Below are 20,057 nucleotides of genomic sequence, written 5' to 3'. Positions count from 1 at the left end.
ACCTTAATCTGTTGAAAAATGGCGTCGATTTGTGTGCTTCCTTTTCGCAGCCTCAGTTACAATTTGACACGGAGTGATGGGTATTTATGCAAATATTTAGGGACTCCTATCATCATAGATACTATTTTTGGTCATTTTATATTTAAATAGCCAATAGGATGCAAATGTGTCAGTTATTTTCAGAAGGGGAAAACACCCGCCATATTTTTATCTCCCAAATTAACAACGTCACTTGCCACTTTCAGAAGTTCGTTTCTTGTAAAATAAAATCTTCTAAGAAGAAAAAATAGCATGGTCACCTGTAAAACTTACCTATATAACTTATTGATGATGAAATGACACAAGTTTAATTGTCTTTAATGATAAATTTCTCGAAAAATCACACGTACACGATGTAAACAAATTGCCGCGATGGCGCGATACTGTCGCCCTCTATGAAAAATTGCGATTGTCGCCCTTGATTTTCTGGCCTTTACGTCATATGGAAGGAGGCGCAGAATCGATCCGTGGCTTTCCCACTGTTAATTAGAGAAATTTTGGTAAGTATTACTTATTAATGTTAAGGTTCTACTGATGTGCTCCTCTAGACCTTTTTGACGGTCCGTTTTATCCCATTTATCTCAATATTATCTCCGATGACAGTAATGTCAACCCGACCTATTCTCAGATCTGCAGTGACATCACAACATGTAACTGACCAATCAATGATTAGCATTTTTGTTATGTAAACAATGTTGAGAGGTGATGCGGATAAGATTCCTCTAGATTTTCCATAGACTTATTGCAAATTAATTTAATTGATATATATCGTAACCAGTTGAATATAGTAATTTTACTCTTTTAATACTGTTAAAGACACTATATAATATCTCTATTTTGATTTTTAACATACTATAACCTCTGGTTAAAAAATAATCGGCAATATAAATAATCAGTAATTCCCTTCAAATAGATGAAAAATCTAGAGGATTCCGGATGACATCACCTCCTGACAAATGTAAATGCCAGGATGTCCGGATCTGAGAATTCGTGTCAAAAGTGAAAATCGCATCGATTTATTGAACTAATTTCTTCTTAAACTGTGCATGCATTATTTCTGTATTATATGATAACCAATCACATTCACGTTGCATGTTTGCATGAAAATGGTCATGTATTAGTGAATTGTAAGGGCGATGCAACTTGAGGTCAGTGCGCGATCACGTGACATTATTATTTGTAAACAAATTTAAAACATGCTCCCCGCGTAACACGTGTCTGAATTATCCTTTCAAAGTGTTATGAATCTTTCAATCACTATTTTATGAAATATTTCTAGGTTTGCATATCAGTAGTCAAAGTGAATTAAACGTAGTTCTTAGTTGTGTTTTTTTTATATAGAATTAGAAGGTAAATCTACATAAGGGGGTCTCATTGGGGGGGGGGGGGGGGGGGGGGGTGGTGTTCTGATCCCAGATCCCACTTACTGTTTTGTCAGATTCCCATATCCCGCTTACACTATGTACATGAGCAATTTTCATTTTTTTGTCATTTCCGGGGTCCTGCAGAACCCCATTTCCCGTTTTCACGACAGACCTCATTTCCCGTTTTCATGACACAATAATTTGACTTTCACGTTTCACGCTTGCGAAAAATTGTCAATATTGGTCACGCTTAGACCCAATGAGAACCACACACTAGTCAGTATTTAACTTCACCCAAAAAGATGACTCAACTTCCCTCTATATTTAAAACCTGCATACTAATTTAAATAGCATTTGCTCCCCTTGAACACTATTTGGCCCCTTCCGTGTCATTTCCCTTTAAATTTGCTGAAAAGTCATACTTTAAGTCCATTTACAGTAACGGCTAATATTTGATTTTACCATCTTAATTTCAATTTTCATATTGAACACATTTGACCATTCAATATGAGTTCCCATGTATTTTTGTCATATATGAAGGAGGTTTTAGGTCATGTTTTCCTAAACACCTTATTGCTATTTGTCTGTCTGGATTGTTAAAACCACAAAATCAAATATTGATGAATATGCAAGTTTTCAACAATCCCGGAACATTAACAAAGATGTGTGTGAGAGGGTGAAAATTACCCTTCTGATGTACTGATATTTTTAGCACCCCAAGTGAGAATCTAACTCAGGACTTTCAGCACTGTAGCCATCGGTCTTAACCACAAGATCACGAACTCACATTTGATGAACTAATTTCTTCTATATTAACTGTACGTGCATAAATTCTGTATTATTTGATAACCAATCACATTCACGTTGCATGTTTGCATGATAATGGGTTCTGTATGAGTGAACTGTAGTGTATTGCAAAATTAATGCAAATTGTGACGTCAGTGCGCCTTCACGTGACATAATTATTTGTAACCAAACCGGCTTCTCATGTAATGTAACGGTTTATTTCGTCTTCTGTGATATTTTATCCTGAGGATAATTTGTCCCGGTAATTTTTTTCCAGGCATGGTATTTCATTTCACAGGTTGATTTTTCCCAGAGGAGTGAAAATCTATCAGATTTCTGTGTTATGCGGATAGTATGTACGGGTATATATTTGCCGTATTATATTTCACAGAACCGTGTGAAAAAGAGTCCCATTAACTACTATGTAAGTTACTCTCAATCAAAGAGGGACGAAAGATACCAAAGGGACAGTCAAACTCATAAATCTAAAACAAACTGACAACTCCATGGCTAAAAATGAAAAAGACAAACAGAAAAACAATAGTACACACGACACAACATAGAAAACTAAAGAATAAACAACACGAACCCAATATATACCTGACTATAATTATAAAATGTTTACAAAGGTAAGCAACTGTCTAGGGCCAGGTAAGGGAGGGGAAAAATTAGTATTAGTACTATTTCGCAGAACGATAAACAGATGCATAGACAGACCAAGGGGGTGGGGGAAATTTAGCTTATGACATATATGTAAGAAATCATTGAAGCTTGATGGGAGTGGGCAACCCTCTGGTCCATCAGAGCCCCCACACCTTTTTGAAAAGTTCTTGATCTGCCACTGAGATTTGCAGGTTTTCTTAGTAAAGATACCTTAAAATATCACAAACTGTGTGCTTTCCAGACCATAGTTTACATTTTTTTTCATATTTTGCTGTGTCAAAATGACCTAAATTTAAAGGACAGTATATAGACCCAAAAATGGTATATCACATTCTACACATCAAGATTTTAGCAGGAAAGACTGCCATTGGAGTTTTTAACCATTGTGACTTTTTAATTTGATCTACTCCACTAATTAAAGTCGTTGAAGTAGAATATTTAATGTAGGTTTGTCCACATTTTGGTATATATTAATACATGTTTAGAAATAATGTTGAGCCTGTTCCTAGATGCCTGTTATAGACTTCAATATTTATTGTTTATTGAAAATAAATGGAATCAATTCTTTCAGAAAAGTTTAATTCTATGGAAATGTATCCCCCCTTTTATAAGTTGAAAAGGCTACATAGAGGTCAATATACAGTCTCCAACAGAAAACCAAAAAAGGAAAAATAAAGTGAATTTTGGAGAATTATTAAATGTACATGCATTTGAAATATTTAAGATATATTGTTTCAATTTTTTTAGTTCTAGGTTCCACATAACTACCATTTTAGAAAACGATTTCAATGCTAAGTCTATTAGAGGGATATTTGATTTTCATTGGTTGTAAATATGGAATCTTATTCAGTGGCAAAGGAAATAGACACTGACAAGTCTTAGATAACATTTTATATAGTTTTGAATTTTTCTTCGTCAGTTGACTAAAATTAGATGGAGGTGTGTTCTAATTTCCAACAGAGGAGCAATCAACCTATATCAATATGTGCATGAAGCAAATTGATAGTTGCTAGATACTGAATGATTATATCCACAATAAAGGTTTAACCTGTGCATATATACTTAAAACAAGATAAAAAAAGTCATGTCTTTTTCAGGACTTCTGAATCCAATCATGTAGTATGGAATGTTATTGAGATATGGTTTGGGTGGATGGATGGTCATGAAGGACCTGTAGTACAAAGTATATCACTGGATTTAGCTCTTTGTCTAAGTGTATTATTAAAGTACTTTGCTTTGAGCTCAGTTCATTGTTATGCAATTCATTCTTTGTGAAATTAAGATTTGACAGACAACTCTAATGGACAAGGATTTGTCAAAGTAGTATCATCTCTATGTACAATGTAAGTATTCAGGAGATAAAAGCATTCTATTTTGATTTGAACCATACATTTTATAAAAAAAAGTGGGAACAAATTTACCGGACAATGCTACTCCCACTACTAGCAATATGATGCTAGGTTATTTTAATACATCTGTATTGCCTGCTGATGACTCGGCCCTGAGTGTAAACGGTCCTTCAATTAGGAGGGAAAAAAATTATAAGGCCTATCCAGTCTAAGGGAGCTACCATTTGATTTTTATGGGGGGAGCTAGGATGAAATTTGAAAAAAAAGGCAGGACAGGATTTTGAGTAAAAAAAAAAGGCAGGATGAGTAACTTGGCAAAAAAAAAAAGGCAGGATGACAATTGTTGTAAAAAAGTCAGGATAAGCTAAGAAAAAAAGAGGCAGGACCGAATAGACTGAAAAATAAAAAGGCAGGACAGAGATTACAACTAAAAAAAAAGGCAGGACAAAATTTTTCATCCTAGCCCCCCCCCCCCCCCCATAAAAATCAAATGGTAGCTCCCTAATCGATTTCTAAAACTATACTTCATTGCACATGTTCAACATTTTTATACAACCACAAAAAATTTGGGGTCGTAAATTGGTATCCTGTCCGAAAGATGGTTTCTGGATAATAACTTTATTATAAGTCAACAGAAATCAACAAAATTATAACACAACGTTTATAACCACAAAAGGAAGCTTGGGATTGATTTTGGGGGTTATGGTCCCTAAGGTTTAGGAATAAGGGGTACAAAGGTGCCCAAAACAAGCTTTAATCTAGTGTCGGTTTAAAAAGTTGTGTATAAGTATTTCAATTGTTCTGAAATTGTACCACAATGTTTAATACCATAAGTAGAAGGTTCGGATATATTGTGTGGGTTATGGGACAAACAGTCTAATAATTACGGACCAAAAACAAACATTTTTGTAAATTCAAGACCCTTAATTGGAGTTTGTCCAGAATGGTTCTTGAATTACCTAATACCAATGCTTTATGAAATCTTCTTTGAAAATTGGAGTTATCTTTCTTTGTTCAGTCAACATAAATCAATTATACAATATACAATGCAATATTCACTTTATTACCAACTGATAAATTAAAGCAGTCATTAATAACCATTCAGTGATTGCAAGCACTTTCTAGGGTATGCCCTTTTACAAATGGAAAAATTATACATTTTTTTAGTTTCTGATCTCTTAACTGAAGTTTGTCTCCTCTAAATGTTTCTCATTTCAGAAATTAAAAAGAAAATTTCTTTAGATATTTTTGTTTGAAAGGATTAATATTCAGCAGCATAGTGAATTGCTCCTAACACAAAAGCAAAACAAATATTTAAGTTCATTAGACCACATTCATTCTGTGTCAGAAACCTAAGCTGTGTCATCTATTTAATCACAATTCAAACTCAGAGCTGTTTCCAGCTTGAATGTTGTGTCAATACTAGCCCCAACTGTTCAGGCTTTGACCTCTGCAGTCGTATAAAGCTGGGCTCTGCGGAGCATCTGGTCCATTCATTTGTTTATTTTTCAATTTGTGTGAATTAACATAGTTACAGTAAATGCTAATTACTGCACTTTCATACCACAACAAATATTGTATTGGTACATGTATCACTCAAATGTGTATCCATATAACAAAAAAAATGAAAAGGAATAATTTTGCATTACCTTTTGAATACTATGACTTTTTAGATATGTAGACATATTAAGACTCATTAGTAGATGTTGATAATATTGGCTTAAAATGATTGAAATTCTATCAGATTACTTTAGGAGCAGTTATGAGTTTTGAAATTAGAAAGATCATATCATATGCAACAAGTGTAGTAAGTTTCAAGTTGATTGGAATTCAGCTTCATCAAAAACTACTTTGACCAAAAACTTTAACCTGAAACTCCCACTTCCATTTTCTATGTTCAATGGACCGTGAAATTGGGGTCAAAAGTCTAATTTGGCTTTAAAATTAGAAAGATCATATCATAATGAACATGTGTACTAAGTTTCGAGTTGATTGGACTTCAGCTTCATCAAAAACTACCTTGACCAAAAACTTTAACCTAAAGCGGGACAAACGAACGAACGGACCCACAGACCAGAAAACATAATGCCTATCTACTATTGTAGGTGGGGGCATAAAAAATTTAATAAATAACACTCATAATGCTCAGATTGGTTGTCATCGTGCAACATAGTTAATAACACCATATAGAAAAAACATAGAACTCATTTTGTCATAAGACACTGTCAAACATCCATACATACTATCCACACTCATCTGTGTCCACACTTGTTTATTAATAATAAATTTATTTAGTTCCGATGCAAAGACCCTATAATTGAATCAATATTAATGCCAAAATATGCAATCTTTAATGACCTGACAACAGTATCGTAACTATATCCCTTCTTAATAAGTCTATTTAAAGGTTTTGTTAGCTTCTGAGGTGAATACTGACATTTTTGTGCTTTATAAAGAATATTTCCATAAAATATTGGATGTGAAATACCTGAACGTATATTAAGAAGTCTGCATGTTGAGCTATATTTACGAATGATGTCCTTATACCGATGATAAAACTTAGTAAATGTTTTGACTAGTTTGTGATATCGAGAACCCTGGTGTAATAATTTTTCAGTAATACATAAACTGTAATCAATTGTATTAAGGAATAAGTATATTTTATCAGCAATGCATGTATGGGATTATTTCATAAAAGGGATTTGAAAGCTTTACTAATTCATACTCCATATTTTGCTTCCATCTATACTAATTTGCAGGTGTTGCTTATCTATATGAATAATGTGATTTGAAGAAAATATAAGAGAAATCATACCTGGACATTCATCTTCATTACATTCCTGTACCCTTTCACTCCTTCCTGGACAATCTTTCCCTCCATGTGTAGGGGGAGGGTAATTACATCGCCTCTCTCGTCTACGGGTTCCCCCACCACATGAGTCTGAGCACGGAGACCAACCAAACCATGGACCCCAGTTACCATCGACTGTAAAGAGAAAACAACACAAGATCGCTCAATTATACTTGTAACTATAGAACGCGGTATGCATTTGTTTTTTACGTGTAATTATATTTTATTTTCATTGTATTTCGTTTCAATTAATTCTTTTTTATAAAACTATACATGCCATAGTATATTTCTTTAAGTTTCAGTTCATGTACAGTTTTTTTCAGTTTTAGTCTAGAAAAATTGATTCAGCACTATTTATTTAATACGGTACCTGCACAGTAAAAGTTTTCTAGACATGGTTGTGACATGACGTTGTTAAAATGGTTCATATCACAGTTAGTACATTGCTTATATCTGGACCTCCAACCTGCTCCACAAGACACGCTGCATGCACTCCATTGTCCCCATTCCGGGCTTTCTGAAAATAAATAAAACCATAAATGGAATATAAATAGCAGTGACGGGCCCTACAAATACCGTAACAGACCATTCCAGATGTTGACTATATATTTAACTACTATCTGAAGAGACGAATGAAAGGCTGATTGCACTAGCACTGAAACTTACAACTGTTAGCGTAATTCCGTTTTTATTTTCAAATATTTGTTACAGTTGGATCCAAAGTTCTTCGATTTTATTTCTTGTATATATTATAAATAAGGGTCTGAAGAATACAATCAATCAGCAAATGTAATAGAAATCGGATTGACTCCAGTTTACGGTTTGCACAAACAGGAAAAGTTATATTTTTTCTTAAACTTGTTTAGTAGGGACTTAAAATCATTTCACCCCGAACGAAAGTCGGGTGACATATTGCTTTTCCTCCGTTTCCTTTTCCCTATTATTATTTCACCGCCTTTTTTGTCCAAAGCTTTCAAGGAAGACTTCTGGACTAAATTTGATCAAACTTGACCATAATGGTAATTACCTAATGTAGATTTCCCACTTTGGAACTGTATAATGGCTGATGTTACCATGGAAACAGCATAAGTGCATAAAATTGGAAAGCGATCCAAACTTCATGAAACTTAAGAGAAATATTACTGTTTATAAGAAGATATGGCATCTGAGTTTTAAATTTTTAAAAGGGTTATTGCTACTATGGCAACAAAGCTTTGAATGCTCCAACTTTGATGAAACATTACAAAAATGTTAACTGTCATATGTAGATGAGCTTTTTGACACTGGAATCTTTTTGAAATGGCTGCCTTTTACATGCTTGACATGGAAAAAGAAAAAAATGTGAAACATTTTAAAAAGTTCAATATTATTCTGAAAATTTACAGAAAGATGTATAGCCATACATTTATGAGCATTCACGATTTGATACTTTCTATAAATTGGCTGTCGCTTAGTGGCAATTGGCGAGGTTGACATTTGCTTTTATTCTGATCCCAATATCTCTATTTCGTTCTCTCATCTCATACCTGAAGTTTTTATTGGAGTTGTGGTAATAAGAGTAATTCAGTGTTTTGATCACCATCTCATAGTTGTGGTTATTTGTTTTTGGAGTTGTGGTAATCAGCTAGCTACCAGGTGTACTCACATACTTGATCTAAACTCTCATATCAGTCTGTTTTTTTCGTAGTTGTGGTAATTAGGGAACTACAAGGAATATACAGATACTTGTTCTAAAATCTCATACCTGTAGTTGTTTTTGGAGTTGCGGTAATAAGTGAACTACAAGGTTAAACACCGTGATAGTTGATCTAAACTTTTAGTTGTTTTTAGAGTTGTGGTTATCATGGTTATCAGATAATTACAAGGTATACACAGATACCTGTTCGAAAATCTCATACCTGTAGTCCCAGCTAGATCTAAATCTCATGCCTGTAGTCATTGTTGGAGTTGTGGTATTAAGTGAATTATAAAAGCTGTACACGCATACTAGATCTAAATCTCATACCTGTAGTTGTTTTTGGAGTTGTGGTAATAAGTGAACTACAAGGTGTACACACGTACTTGTTCTTTTTTCCTGTGGGTACCTAAAATTAAAACTAATGTATGAAACACAGAAAAATAGTTATCGCTTCCTGATTTTGCTCTGTTTTGGATGGAACTATTACACTAACTGCCATAGTATAAAAGTCCCAGGTTTTGGTCATTCTTTTAATTGTGTATCTTTTTGGCCCTCCGTGACTTACCCAAAAAAGATGAATAACTTCAAGCATTTTAACCTTGATATATTGTTACAGACCGGGCAAAATTTCACGTTTATGTTTTGCGTCCTTTAAAAATCGGCCAACAGAGACCAAAAGAACACAAACCATACCTCAATATTCATAAACTCCAGAAGTTTAATCTGTTTGTATGATTTGTCCCTATACAACATAGTATAGAAAATGTGTGTCCGTTTGCTGTTTGGTGCTTTATTTTATGTTTCATTGACAGTTACCTCGCACCTTCTTCATTATAGCTTCTTCATTATAGAAGAGACCATGAATGCGTTATATTAATATTTACTAGACCATCTACAATCAACCAGTAGAATGCTCACCCTCACATTATAGAAGAGACCATGAATGCGTTATATTAATATTTACTAGACCATCTACAATCAACCAGTAGAATGCTCACCCTCCGTTATAGAAGAGACCATGAATTCGTTATATTAATATTTACTAGACCATCTACAATCAACCAGTAGAATGCTCACCTTATATTAATATTTACTAGACCATCTACAATCAACCAGTAGAATGCTCACCCTCACGCTGTAAAATCCTTGTCCTTTTGTTTTACAACATTTTTCAGGAGTATCAAACTTGTGTGTCCTCTTCTTCACTGGTCCTTTACATAGCTCTCTCTTTTTGAGAAATTTTCGATAGCATGTGAATTGTCCTAAAATAAACAAGATAATTAAAAGTTATATACTGTTGTTGCTAATATTAATAAGTTTTATAGTTGTATTTGTGGATCTCTCCTCTCTTTTCCTATAAAATATGAAAATAGCACTTTATAATTTTGATACGTCCGATGCGGTTTCGTCATGAATGCTCAAAACATTGAAAGCTTAGGAAGTATAAATAATAGAATATTTTCAGGAACTGTATAACCAAAAGAGTCATAAAAAGAATAGCCAAATGAACTTAAGGTCAACTTTGCCTGAAGGAGCTGAAATCTCAGTTTTTAACCTTTTGAAACTGGCTCTACTATACGACGACGGTGAGGAGGGACAACAACAACGACAATTATCCTACAACATCAATGAAATACATATAGATGATAGAGTCATGTTTTGCACAGTTCTATGACACAACTGAAGCATGTTGACAATTATATATGCTTGTCAGTGAAGCGAATAGTAATGTCAACTAGTCTACTATTACAGGAACAATTGATAATGATCTACTGGATATTCCTGCTTTTGACACAACACTTTTCAGATGCAAACGGTATGCTGAACCAGGTTTTACGTTGCGCCAGCCAAACTTCCTAATTATATACTAGATTAATTTATTGGAGCGCAGTTCAAACTAATACTTCAGGAGTAAATGTCTTTAATCAAACTGCCACCACTTACATGTACAGCTAGGATTTCTTCTGATGAATTCAATGAAAAAGTACAGTACAGATCATATATGTCATCTACTTGGTTATGCATATATCACGACACAGGAAGACCTTCTAGTGGTCAAATTCTTCAAAAGCATTAATTCAGAATTCCTTTTCATTTATTCAATGTAGTCACACATCGAAATCTGACTCCCTATCGAAAAAGATAGTTTATTTTTATTTCCGTATGCCTTAAAAGGTGGTAGTAACTTTCACTTTAATACAAATCAAATTTCAGTAACTATTAATTACAATAAAGACCCATACACCTAAAAGTTATTAAATATGAATAATTGGATGACTCATATTTGCATAATAACGTGACCTTTTTGAACGTAGATTATGTTAGTTATTTTTTTATATTTTGATATATAGGAGACTATGGTTTAAATTAAGGCTTTAGAAAAATATTATAGGCATATTAAGAATCTAGATTTCGGATCCAATCAAACATGTTCTCATTTCCAGTGGCAGTCATAACTCATGCGGGACAACATACATTTTTATTTTCGAATGATTTTGACTACATCTGCCACTCGTCCGGAATTAATACCATCTTCGCTTGTTAATTTTCAAGATGACATAATACAAATAGGAATAAAGAAATTATCTAAAAAAAAAAAAAAGACCGCATAGCAGACCACCAGCTGCACTCCAACTCCAAAGAAGCAACAACGAACAAATTCAATGCATTGTCCATATTAGTCTTATACTGTACAGACAAAACATGTGGTGGCTATAAACAAGCGTTGCGTATGCACGAGCTAGCTACCATTGATAACAATAAGTAGATGAGGGATGATTGTCAATAATACCACTTTTAGTACAAATGAAGAGTATATATGCGAGTATATGTCACTATAAGGCCTTCAACCATGTAAAAACCTATACCGTCTAGTCATCTGTAAAAGGTCCCGACATGAAAAGAAAGCAATTCAAACAACAACAAAAAACTAACGGCATAATTCATAACAAAACAATTTACAAAAAACAAAATGGCACAAACAACAACCGGCAACAACCACTAAACTACAGCCCCTGACTTGGGACAGACAAACAAAGACTGTGGTTGGATTAAACATGTTGGTGACTGCTTAATCCTTTGTCGATCTATGTCACATGTCGTGGAAGTAAAACACACAATAAAAAAGCATTTGAAACAACATAATTTAATCTTTTAGTGCCAAAAAAGCTAGATTGTGTTTAGTTGTTCAGGAATATTCCGTCTCATTTGATTATTCCTTTTTTGTTAATAGCTATTCATATTTTAATTAAGCTTTGGTATTCGAAATTTTTGAAATGCGCATCTGATGCAGAAAAATTGGGTTTATGTTATTAATCCTCCATCAAAATATCAAAACGTTATATTTAGTGTTCTGACTGGTGGTCATTTCTGTAAAGGATCCATAAAAAAGGAAATATCTATATGTAAAGTTATCTTTTGGTCGTTTTTTGTTTATTTTGTGTTTTTCTTTTGACATACTATTGTCGGTATTTCGTTGACTTATAATTGTTGCATTTTTTCATAGAATTAATACAAACTTTCCGTTAAACCTCTATACAAGATTTCGATAGAAATTACTAACTTAAAATTGAGCAGAAAAACCTATTCACTGTATGCATTAGTGAAAAGTTACTTCTGCAGTTTACAAAAAAGAAAAGCCATAAATTTAATCAATGATTATAACCTGTGTAAGCAGCATGCTGATTGTAAGTAATTTCCAATGTTTGTGAATAGGTTCTAAGTGCGACTTCAAAGGAAGAATTATAATCATTTAGTTGATTAGGATTTAGAGAGTTTCTTCAACTCGTTTACCCCACAAATGTTTAGTCTGCATGCCATCTTCAAATAGAGAATCAATTCAATCTGTCCCTCGAGATATGAAAATGTTAGTTCTAGATTTTGTACTTAATTTTACAAAACATGATCTTCAATCTCTTAGACATTGTTTTCTTCAAAAACTTCCTTGCTTATAGCACTTCTGGTGCATACGTGTATGTTTATTCGAAGTATGTTAATGTGTTATTAAGAAAGAATCCTTTAACAGTTCCTTAATGTGTTTTGTATCAGGAATAGGGAATAGGTAACGAATAGGTAACGAATAGGGAATAGGTAACGAATAGGGAATAGGGAATATGTAACGAATAGGGAATAGGTAACGAATAGGGAATAGGGAATATGTAACGAATAGGGAATAGGTAACGAATAGGGAATAGATAACGAATAGGGAATAGGGAATAGGGAATAGGTAACGAATAGGGAATAGGGAATAGGGAATAGGTAACGAATAGGGAATAGGGAATAGGGAATAGGTAACGAATAGGGAATAGGGAATAAGTAACCAACTTTACGTCAATTTTGTATCACTTAATTGTTGTATGCCAGACATCGATTTCAAAATGACTTAATTTTAGGGATTTTCTCTCCATTAAATAGTTTTGTCAAGACTAGTCTATATTGATCTTGATTCAGTAAACTGTGAAAATTATTCTGTCAAAACGAAAGAAATCTTAATATTGGTATTCATACGATAAGGGTTTAAGTTTAGAACAAATGCCTATGGTTTCAACTTAAAATAGCAAAAAAGGTGTCCATTAAACTTTAGATTATAACTATATATACAAATAACTATATTTGTTTAAGTAATATATAAATTCAGAAATCCATGACTAGTTATGAACTTCTGATAAGATATAGATTAATTAAAGAACCATTTTCTACTCCGCAAATTTGAAATATACCGAAAAAGAATGAAAGAAAGAAAGAAAGAGACAATTTGACAGTATGCCTAAACAAAAATTGTGTTAAAATAACTTACCATTTATCAACATTATCTGAAGAGAAATAAATATCACAACCAAAGAAAATACATCCAGCTTCATTTTGCGTCGGAATGAAATAATGAATTCAAGTATCAATCAACAATCCAACGCATTAGCACTAATTATTATCACTTAGGTTAACAGGTGCCCTCATTAACAAATAACAACGTAATATTTATATCTACCCACAAATAAAATATTTTACTCTCATGTTTCTGTAGATAACACCACGTAATTTAAGTAGGGGTCACGCCAACAGGAAAATGATTTCTTCTCTTAATCAGATTAAATGTTAGGTCTTCTGACTTCTTTGTCGGATTCTATTGTTTTCTGTTGTTGTTGTTTATGTATTGATGATAAATTGCATTAATAGGATTAGCCTTGTATTGATTGCTGATAACAGGTACATAAGACTTCACAAAAAATATAGACCACTCCAACCCCAAAAATATGTTATTTATAAAAGCAAGAAAGTATTAATATCAGCTCGTTTATGTTTTATGTCAATTATTGGATAATTCCTGAAACATTATAATATTGTTCCTGGATAAATGGAATATCGGTTCGATTCTCTGAAATTGATGATTAATATGCTAGAAATTCGTTGTCATTTACTCATTTGATAACAAAATTATAACAGAACGGGTTTATCCGTGTTTATTTTAGACACCTTAAAAGTACAAAATGACCAAATACTGAGAATTCAGGCTCCGTGCACAATGAATCAGCTGGGAGTCTGCACATTATCATATTTATGACTTTCTGTATACATATCTATCCTACAGCGTATTATGTAATGTTGATGTAGAACAATACAATCCTTTGTAATAAATCGTCATGTAACGATATTTACTTAATCATTTTCATGTGTACTTCTATAGTTCAGAAAATGCAAGCATTTTATTTCAATGTTAATTTAATATTCTGAGAAATACCAGTGACGCAAACAGCAGTTTCTGAAATCTAGCTTGGTCAAGCTATTAAATACATGACTAGATATCGGTCACAGGTCAGGTGGATTTTCTAAGATACATAAAAGTCAACACAATTTTGCTTTGAATCCATGCAATAAGTTTTTTTTTCATCATGTGTTCATTCTAGTAATTGACATAGTATACAATATGAGGTTTTCTCATTGTTGAAGGCCTATAATTGCTTACATTAACTACATTTAAACTTTAGTGGATATTTGTCATTGGCATTCATATCACATCTCCTTATTTTTTTATTTTTTTATTTTATTGTAGATGGGAAAGCAAGTTAAGGACTTTGATTGAGCTTAGGACAAAGAAAAAGGGTATCAAACTAATGAAAGTCAGTCAGTTCATACTGTTAACATTACTATTATACTGCTCTCCTGGGCGCTTTCCACTACATACATAAACAGGAACATGTGCCCATAGCACAGCATATCCATCTAAAGGGAATGGACCCCCCCTTTTCTATATTTTTTGTTGTTGGTGCTTTTGATTTTTGATAGTAAATGTTCTGTGATGTTTTGGCTTATGTAATGTGTTCTTATTTTTTTCCATGTGTTGTAATGTGTTCTTATTTTTTTCCATGTGTTGTAATGTGTTCTTGTTTTTTTCTCCATATGTTGTAATGTGTTCTTATTTTTTTCCATGTGTTGTAATGTGTTCTTATTTTTTTCCATGTGTTGTAATGTGTTCTTGTTTTTTTCTCCATATGTTGTAATGTGTTCTTATTTTTTTCCATGTGTTGTAATGTGTTCTTGGTTTTTTTTTCCATATGTTGTAATGTGTTCTTGTTTTTTTTCCATGTGTTGTAATGTGTTCTTGTTTTTTTTCCATATGTTGTAATGTGTTCTTGTTTTTTTCCATGTGTTGTAATGTGTTCTTGTTTTGTTTTCCATATGTTGTAATGTGTTCTTGTTTTTTTCCATGTGTTGTAATGTGTTCTTGTTTTTTTCCATATGTTGTAATGTGTTCTTGTTTTTTTCCATGTGTTGTAATGTGTTCTTGTTTTTTTCCATATGTTGTAATGTGTTCTTGTTTTTTTCCATATTATTTTGCAATAACAGTTGTTCATAAATTTTAACCCTCTATTATAATAACAGTAGCTTATAAATGTTAACCCTTTATTAAAATAAAAGTAGATTGTAAATTTAAACCAGTAGTTTATATATTTTGAACCTCTACTATTTAACAAGTAGATGGGTTAAACCAAAACTTTCACCAGTCATATTTCTAAATTCAGTGAACTATGAAGTCCTTGTCAAAACATAATTTTTATTTTAACCTGGTCACAGTAATACAGAGATGGGTGGACAGAACACACATAAAAACATAATGCCCTTCTACTTTCATAGGTAGGGCATAAATACAAACTAATGACCTTCATATCTCTTGTACATCAATCACAAGGCATAGTTGATTCCCTTTTTTAGGACTTGCTGAAATGGAATATCTTTCAGAAACATGGAAAGAAGAAGGCACAATTTTTAATTGTTTATTTAATCATTATCAATGAAATTTTACATAAATATAAATATATAATATCAGTACAATATATACAATTCATTTATCAAAACTAAATAAGTACAAAGTATTTTTTTTTCTATTATCATAAAATGATCCTAGATCTTTTTCTACATTGTATTTGAGCAACTGTTTGTAATTTAAATTGCAACCGAACAATCATCATGTTCTAACTTTTTTGGGGGTCAGAGGAGAAAAACACCCAATAACTTTAAGCTTGTGTGTTGTACACACGAAGATAATATATGACAGTCTTGTTAAGTTCCAACTGACTGAGCTTTCAGTAAGAGAAAGAACATGCAAACATTTTGTGTTATCCTTGTACAATAATCCTACTTTTCTCTTTAGTATTAGTAAGTTCAGATAGTCTGATACATGAATGCAAAACTAAGAAAATCACAATTCACTAAAAAAGCAATAAATAAATTAAACTAGAGGCTCTAAAGAGCCTGTGTCGCTCACCTTGGTCTATGTGACTATTAAACAAAGGAAGCAGATGGATTCATGACAAAATTGTATTTTGGTGATGGTGATGTGTTTGTACATCTTACTTTACTGAACATCCTTGCAGCTTACAATTATCTCTATCTATAATGAAGTTGGCCCAGTAGTTTCAGTGGAAAATGTTAGTAAAAATTTACAAATTTTATAAAAATTGTTGAAAATTGACTATAAAGGACAATAACTCCTTAGGGGGTCAATTGACCATTTCGGTCATGTTGACTTATTTGTAAATCTTACTTTGCTGAACATTATTGCTGTTTACAGTTTATTTCTATCTATAATAATTTTCAAGATAATAACCAAAAACAGTAAAATTTCCTTAAAATTACCAATTCAGGGGCAGGAACCCAAAAACGGGTTGTCCGATTTATCTGAAAATTTCAGGGCAGATAGATCTTGACCTGATAAACAATTTATCCCCTGTCAGATTTGCTCTAAAGGCTTTGGTTTTTGAGTTATAAGCCAAAAACTGCATTTTACCCCTATCTTCTATTTTTAGCCATGGCGGCCATCTTGGTTGGATGGCCGGGTCATCGGACACATTTTTTAAACTAGATACCCAAAAGATGATTGTGGATAAGTTTGGATTAATTTGGCCCAGTAGTTTCAGAGGAGAAGATTTTTGTAAAAGATTACTAAGATTTACGAAAAATGGTTAAAAATTGACTATAAAGGGCAATAACTCCTATATGGGTCAACTGACCATTTCGGTCATGTTGACTTATTTGTAAATCTTACTTTGCTGAACATTATTGCTGTTTACAGTTTATTTCTATCTTTAATAATTTTCAAGATAATAACCAAAAACAGTAAAATTTCCTTAAAATTACCAATTCAGGGGCAGCAACCCAACAACAGGTTGTCAGATTCATCTGAAAATTTCAGGGTAGATAGATCTTGACCTGATAAACAATTTTCTTATAGTCAGATTTGCTCTTAATGCTTTGGTTTTTAAGTTATAAGCCAAAAACTGCATTTTACCCCTATGTTCTATTTTTAGCCATGGCGGCCATCTTGGTTGGTTGGCCGGGTCCCTGGACACATCTTTTAAACTAGATACCCCAAAGATAATTGTGGCCAAGTTTGGATAAGTTTGGCCCAGTGGTTTCAGTGGAGAAAATTTTTGTAAAAGATTACTAAGATTTACGAAAAATGGTTAAAAATTGACTATAAAGGGCAATAACTCCTATATGGGTCAACTGACCATTTCGGTCATGTTGACTTATTTGTAGATCTTACTTTGCTGAACATTATTGCTGTTTACAGTTTATCTCTATCTATAATAATATTCAAGATAATAACCATATAACAGCAAAATTTCCTTAAAATTGCCAATTCAGGGGCAGCAACCCAACAACCGGTTGTCCGATTCGTCTGAAAATTTTAGAGCAGATAGATCTTGACTTAATAAACAATTTAACCCCATGTCAGATTTGCTCTAAATGCTTCGGTTTCAGAGTTATAAGCCAAAAACTGCATTTGACCCCTATGTTCTATTTTTAGCCATGGCGGCCATCTTGGTTGGTTGGCCGGGTAACCGAACACATTTTTTAAACTAGATACCCCAATGATGATTGTGGCCAAGTTTGGTTAAATTTGGCCCAGTAGTTTCAGAGGAGAAGATTTTTGTAAAAGTTAACGACGACGGACGTTGCCGGACGACGACGGACGCCGGACGCCAAGTGATGAGAAAAGCTCACTTGGCCCTTCGGGCCAGGTGAGCTAAAAAGTGCTATATAACAAGTGAAGATTATAAGTTTATTAAATGCTAAATCAATTCATTTAAAACAATAGTTCCACACTACTGAAATATTGTTTTCTTATGCAGTGGCAGATCCACAAAAGTTGGGGTCCACAAACTGCCTAAGAGGGGCCCGCTCCAGTCATGCTTCACTGATCCCTATATATTCAACCAAATTTTTTCCACAAAAGGGGGGCCCAGACCCCATGCCCAACCCCCTAAATCCGCCTCTATTATGTACAACAAAACAGAGAAAATACAATTTTTGGGAAGTTACACCCATTCAATATACAAGAGAAAACATAATATTTTTAAAGAATTATTAGTAACCTCCATTTAATTAATCACATCAATTTTAATATGGACTCAACAATATAAATAGTACTGGCTATAAATCCAATCTTTCTTTATTTGACGTCATGCATCTTGTAACAGACTCTTTAAGTTTATTTAAAACCTATGCATTAACAAGACATAGATGTATATACTCAGTTTATACATCTATGTTTTAACCAATAAAATTCAAAGCTAATAATATTGCTTTCCCAAAACTGGGCAATTTCATAAAAAAAAAATCCAATGGAAGGTGTCATTACAGGTGCTATTAGCATCAGAAATATTAAATATTTTTTTGGTCTATATTCCTTTCTTCAAAAGATAAAATTGTTTAAATTTCTTAAGAATAACAAATTAAGCACTAATATCTCAACTATTCAATAACATTTTTAATAGCAGAATGCTGCTAATTGTGCATACAAATATACATAACATACAGAAATAAATGTATGTTACCATTTACAATTGTCAAATGAAATTTATTGTCAAATGAAATTTATTGTCAAATGAAATTTGATTCAAAATCAACAGCACCACATAATATCAACAACAAACATGCATATCACAGTCCAGCGAGTTTGGAAGAAAATAAAGAAGTTTGTCTCAGATCCAATGTATTTTGGTACAAAATGATATTTAAAAACATTTGATGGCAATCCAGTTTTAGTACAAGTGTCAATTACCAATTTTTAGTCTAAATGGCAAGTATTTTTTTTGGTGGATGCTCAGCATCAAGCAGGTATTTATTCATAAACATGTTCATATATTATCAGCAGAAACCTTACTTTGTAGTATACATAAATTCAGAGCACAACTATTACAAAAATTTGATACCCACGAAAATAAATGAATCCACAGTATATCAATTTAAAAAAAAGTCTTAATTTGACTTAATTTGACTTTGAAGAGTATCAAGTTTGAGGCAATTTGATTAAAATAAGATGTTTGGTATTTTTCAATAAGACTGAAAATCAACAACAACACAAAAAGGCATTTACAGGTCAACCTTAAATCTTCAAAAATAGAAAAAATCAAACTATATGTATGCTTCAATGAAAATATTAAGTCAGTTAGAGTAATTTAGACTTAAAATTATTTGCTTGATTTCTGCTTGCTTAACGTGAAAGGCAATTATATGTTAAAAAGTTACAAAATAATAGCACTCTCTTTGGAATGTTATATATCACACTAATGACAATTGAATGTATGCAAAATGAACCACTTATTATGATAATTTACTGAAGAATTAACTTGCAAAGGTGCCATATAATATGTGAGTATAAACCAGATGCTCCGCATGGCACAGCTTTATACGACCGCAGAGGTCTAACCCTGAACAGTCGAGGCAAGTATGGACACAACATTCAAGCTTGTTACAGCTCTGAATTTGGATTGTGAATAAATAGTTGACACAGCAAAGGTTTCTGACACAGAATGAATGTGGTCTAA

General features: G+C 32.9%; 1 protein-coding gene across 1 annotated transcript in view; it reads right to left on the bottom strand.

Moving 5' to 3' along the window:
• The window catches only part of LOC139496814 (coadhesin-like), a gene marked incomplete in the record, with an annotated part of 65,361 nt that extends 51,109 nt beyond the window's left edge, over positions 1 to 14,252 (bottom strand). The window contains 5 exon segments of the mRNA XM_071285117.1: positions 7,017 to 7,187; positions 7,423 to 7,569; positions 9,058 to 9,136; positions 9,859 to 9,992; positions 13,526 to 14,252. Coding sequence (XP_071141218.1) covers positions 7,017 to 7,187; positions 7,423 to 7,569; positions 9,058 to 9,136; positions 9,859 to 9,992; positions 13,526 to 13,589 — 595 coding nt within the window.
• Between the last annotated feature and the right edge of the window lie 5,805 nt (positions 14,253 to 20,057).

This window comes from Mytilus edulis, chromosome 1 (genome assembly GCF_963676685.1).
Source record: "Mytilus edulis chromosome 1, xbMytEdul2.2, whole genome shotgun sequence".
In the NCBI taxonomy this organism is placed as follows: domain Eukaryota; kingdom Metazoa; phylum Mollusca; class Bivalvia; order Mytilida; family Mytilidae; genus Mytilus; species Mytilus edulis.
Note: the sequence above shows the minus strand (reverse complement) of the source record. Positions and strands in the feature narration are given on the sequence as shown.